The 5123-nt window shown below is 32.8% G+C and overlaps 1 protein-coding gene across 1 annotated transcript; it reads left to right on the plus strand.

The window, feature by feature from the left end:
* The first annotated feature begins 475 nt into the window (after positions 1-475).
* On the plus strand, positions 476-3438 carry LOC131661834 (probable serine/threonine-protein kinase PBL7). The gene is made up of 6 exons (XM_058931473.1): positions 476-1110; positions 1396-1653; positions 1759-1931; positions 2202-2281; positions 2398-2545; positions 2897-3438. The coding sequence occupies exons 1-6, from the start codon at positions 684-686 to the stop codon at positions 3248-3250; spliced, it is 1440 nt and encodes a 479-aa protein (XP_058787456.1). The 5' UTR covers positions 476-683; the 3' UTR covers positions 3251-3438.
* The last annotated feature ends 1685 nt before the right edge of the window (positions 3439-5123 follow it).

A 5123-nucleotide genomic window follows, 5' to 3' on the forward strand; every position in this document is an offset into this window, starting at 1 on the left:
CTTTCTTTTTAATAAGAAAAACATTAAATCTAATAATTTTTATTATTTTTTACATGTTTTTTTTCAAATATATTATCATTGGAAACTATGAAATAATAAATAAACTTATTAATATCAACATAAAAATATTAATAACTATGATTTATTTATAAAAATATTTAAAAAAATCTATTTAAAAACAATAAATATATTAAAAATATTAAATAAAGGTAGAGCACTATCTAAACTAGTTCTATGTTATCATCCAATACAATTATAATATTCAGCCATCTTATATCATCTTAGTATTTTAAAATTAAAAAATGACTTGACAACCTCATGATTGATCGTTAGTGTAAAAAAAATTTATACAATGTACTAGTATGCATACTCTTTTTCTCTAAGAATAAATTAAAAGTCTTTTTATACGTTTATTTTTTTGTTTTTTGTTTTTTTTATAGACAGTGATGCTTTTTATTCTCTCATCTCTCTCTTTACAAAATTCCTTCCCACCCCACAAGCAAAGCACCTCTTTCTCTCTCTCTCTACACTTTCTCTCTCTACCATTTTCATTTCCTTGGTTTCTGTGCATTTTCTTGTGATTTCTCTCAAGAAACCTGCACTGCTTCAACCAACATTTTCATCACACATTCATCTTCTGTATTCGCTACTCACTACTGTCACAACAACAAAAACCTCAAACAATGATCTGGGAGTTGGGTTTTTCATGTCTAGGTAGTAACCGTTCAACTTCAAGGAAGAACTTGACTCATGAACAAACCAACGAAAATGATCACAAAACGACAACTTTGGAGCACAACAAGGCATGGTTGTTGGCCGAGTCTGGTGGGTGTGGACCAGAGTTGAACAATGCTGACCCTCAATCTGTTCACTCTTCTTTTAGGTTCAGTTTTTATTCTCAGGTGGAGCTGGAGTCTTTGAACTTGAGTTCTTCTACTGCTGCTACTGTTTTGATGGTGAATTTGGATAATGGGGTTACGGAATCTCGTGCTAAGGAGTTGAAGTTGAGGAGAGTTGAGTCTTTGGAGAAGACTATTTCTCCTGTTGCTCACTCTTTGATTAGGTTTAGTTTTGCTGAAATTGTTTCTGCTACTAGGAATTTCTCCAAAGGTATCTTTTTTAGTGTTTTTTTTTATGTTACAATGTTTTGTTATGTTATGTTATGTTATGTGTGATTCTGATTAAAATTGAGCTGGATGTAAAGTGATTTGCTTTTGTATAAATTAATTTTAAAGTGCTTTCAACATGAATTTGAGGCTAAAAGTCATTTGTAGATGTAAAAGATTCTAGCTTTAAGTTAGAATTAATTATGGAGACAGAAGCAAACAACCAAGCATGTTTTTTGAGTCAATTTAGTTCAACAACTTATTTGTTTTTTTGTGATGGTGTTTGTAGGTAGGGTGTTGGGGAGAGGGGCGTTGAGCTGTGTTTTTAGGGGAAGAGTTGGTTTTTTGAGAACGGCGGTAGCGATTAAGCAGTTGGACAAGGAAGATAAGGAATCTGCAAAGGCTTTTTGTAGAGAATTGATGATTGCTAGTTCTCTTCATAGTTCGAATGTTGTTCCGCTTGTTGGTTTTTGTATTGACTCTGAGGAGGGTTTGTTTTTGGTTTACAAGTATGTCTCGGGTGGAAGCTTGGAGCGACACTTGCATGGTATGATACTAGTTTTATGTCAGATTTTTCTCTATGGCTCTTGTTTTGTTGAATTGAAATTGATGAGTTTTACTGATTTGGATTCGGGTTGTGTCGATTTTACAGGGAGGAAGAAAGGTGGGAAGGGTAGTTCAACACTTCCATGGTCTGTGAGGTACAAGGTTGCAATTGGGATTGCAGAAGCTATAGCTTATCTGCATAATGGAACTGAAAGATGTGTTGTTCATCGAGACATTAAGCCCTCTAACATTCTGCTTTCTTCAAAGAAGACTCCCAAGGTGAGATGATTTTTCCTGAATCAATTCTAGACTTGTAGCTTGTTTGTTTAGCACCAACACTGAAGATTAAAAGTGTGTCACATGTCCAGCACCAACAAGACTTATGTGGTTACATTTGATTATTCCATTTTCTCAAATTAGTACTGGAGTAGTGGTGTCAATGTCTGAGTGTTATGCCTGATCTCTGTGTCAGTGCTTCATAGCTTGTAGTTAAGTACTGCAGAAACTGTCATTAGAAGTCGTCCTGATTGGTTTTCTTTAAGTTTGTAGTTATGTGATTTCGGATTAGCTACTTGGACTTCTGCGCCTTCGGTTCCTTTCCTTTGCAAAACCGTCAAAGGAACATTTGGGTACAAACTTTAACTCTATCATGTTGATTCTACAAAATTTTACCCTATATGTGTTTTTTCGTTTACGCATTGAAATCACTGAAATTAAATTTTCTGTAACATTGTTTTCCTCACAGATATTTGGCTCCCGAGTATTTCCAACACGGGAAAGTATCGGATAAGACTGATGTTTATGCTTTTGGAGTGGTTTTATTGGAACTCATTACTGGACGAAAACCAATTGAAATGAAAAGATCTCCAGGAGAAGAGAATCTAGTCTTATGGGTGAGTTAACGTAACACTTTGTAAAACAGATTTAATTCCTGGTTATACAATAATCAAATTAATTCCTTTCGAGTCGTTTGATTGATAATAACAAGTTAGCGACGAAGTTATGTACGATCTACTCCATTCTCAAAACCTAGATTAAGAGTTTAACTATGTGGATTGCAATATCCATAATTAATGGAATCGTTCCCTTTATAGTACTTAAATTTATCGAACTTTCACCTAAGTTAGGTATTTATTTTATGACGATATTTACGGCTGTAATTTGAATACTGCATTAAGTTTAACAACAGCATTATCATATCGACATGCTCTTTTTGACACGTTGAATCTGTCATTCATTTGCAGGCTAAACCTTATCTGCAAAAGGGGAAAGGAGCAATTGAAGAGTTGCTTGATCCTCAGCTCAAGTGCAATTTGAGATACTCAAATCAAATCGGTAGAATGATTGACGCAGCAGCTGTTTGTGTCACATCTGAAGAATCTAGGAGACCTGGCATTCGTGAGATTATTGCAATACTGAAAGGTGAAGAAGAACCTGTTTTCTCTAAAAGAAGAAAGTCGAGTTTTCTTGGAAACGGATGCGTGATGGATTGTTATTCTCAGTTACAACAATCAAACAGCGAGATCAAAAGTCACTTGGCTTTGGCAATGCTAGGAGTTTCAGAGTTTGAGGATGATGATTATCTCTATGTATGTTAAAGTATGATTACAAAACTCAAAATCAGTTTAGTTTTTGACATGATTTTTGCTAGAGTGCTAATTGGTAGATGTGATGGAGTTGAAGATGTAAATAGGAATAGGAGCTGAGATGAAGATTGCTTGTGTGTAGATATCTTCCCTTTTACTTTTCTCTTTTCTCAAAAGTTATAGTTATAGATTTTCATTTATTGCTTGAGTTATGTTAGATTCGGGTTTGGATTTGGTGCAGGAATATCGATCTCAGCCGTCTGTTCTCAAAAGAACAACCGCGATCATTTAAAGCTAACTTTGTTTTTGTGTAGCCCTCTGATCTCATATCAACGGTCAAAACTATTCGATTCATGTTGGAATAATCATTCACTAATGGTGTAGCCCTCCGATCTCATATCTAGGGATGACAAATAGGTATGTCTACCTGATAAAATAGGATAGGCAGACATAATTGAAAGCAGGTCTAAAATTTTGGTCCTTTCTGTAAAAGAAAAGACGACTGGGTAGGCATGTGGACATTGCATTTTTAATGCATAATTAGGTAAAATATTAAGGTAGTGCACTTTTAGCGTAAATTAGTTTTACACTCCCATTTAATAGATTTATAACATTTGTTATGTCATGCAAATATTTTAAAATTAGAGAAAACAAGGTATGTACTAGCAGTGTAAAATATTTTTATACTGTCAATCACGAACGTGTATTCCGCCAAGTCACGCGTTAAATTTTAAAATATTGATATGACATGACTGAATATTACAATTCTATTGGATGATAAAGTAAAACTAATTTGCATTGATACTACACTATCTTTAATCTCTTAAAGTTAAAAGTGTAATTTGGTGGGATATTCGTCCATAATTGTCAAATGACTGAATATTACAATTCTATTGGATGATAAAGACTAATTTGCATTGATACTACACTATCTTTAATCTCTTAAAATTAAAAGTGTAATTTGGTGGGATATACTTCCATAATTGATTGACAGTATAAAAATATCATTTCTCGTAAGATATATAAAAGTATTTTTTCAATTAATGAATATGTTTTTTCGCCACGGGGTTTATTTTCATTTATTATTTTTCTTAATTCTCATAGTTTAAACAGTAGGTATGTACATCTAATTTCTCTTCTTTTATGTAACATTATTAAAAGATGTGTTATGTCTCGATACAATGTTACTTTGCATTTTATTTTAAAGGTGGTCCCATTTGAGATTAGATCATCTCAACAACTACTACCTCCAAATCAAGGTCAAGGGCCTTGATAATAATGCAAATGTATCGAAACAATCACATTTAAAATAGTTGCAAGTATGTAACAAAATGCTGGCTAGACTCGCTATTTAAATTAGTACTTAAAAAAAACAAGGTCTTTTATTTCTCAGAGTAAAATCAACGTGGTCTCCAAAAAAATTAAATAAAGTAGCCTTTGTTAAATATCAGGGTCATATTTTGTAGAAAGAGAACTGCTAACAATACTCTCTTTTCAACATTCTCTTAAATATTTACTTTTTTATTGGTTGAAACTTGTGAGTCACTCTCTTTAAAAATAAATTCCACATAAAGTAATATGACTCAAACATGTTTCATCCAATAAAAAAGTGAGTGTTGAAAAAGTGTTTAAAAGAGAATGTTTTTAGCACTCCTTTTTGTAGAAGAGAAATACCAACAATACTCTCTTTTCAACACTCTCTCTAACAATCGCTTTCTTATCAATTGAAACATGTGTGAGTCATTCACTTTAAAAATTATAACATCGTCGATTTCGTTCTTAAAATATAAATGGTCGTGTTAATACAACTTTACAAAAATAAAAGAACTGAGCAACATCATTAGTTTTTTAATTAATATTGGTATTAATGGATGTAGCTATCAAT

This window comes from Vicia villosa, linkage group LG3, assembly GCF_029867415.1.
Source record: "Vicia villosa cultivar HV-30 ecotype Madison, WI linkage group LG3, Vvil1.0, whole genome shotgun sequence".
Taxonomy (NCBI): Eukaryota; Viridiplantae; Streptophyta; class Magnoliopsida; order Fabales; family Fabaceae; genus Vicia; species Vicia villosa.

Coding starts and splice junctions, on each gene's coding strand:
- LOC131661834 (XM_058931473.1), top strand. CDS start 684: ATGATCTGGGAGTTGGGTTTTTCATGTCTAGGTAGTAACCGTTCAACT. Junction 1,654..1,758: donor CTTGGAGCGACACTTGCATG/GTATGATACTAG, acceptor TCGATTTTACAG/GGAGGAAGAAAGGTGGGAAG. Junction 2,282..2,397: donor ACCGTCAAAGGAACATTTGG/GTACAAACTTTA, acceptor TTTTCCTCACAG/ATATTTGGCTCCCGAGTATT.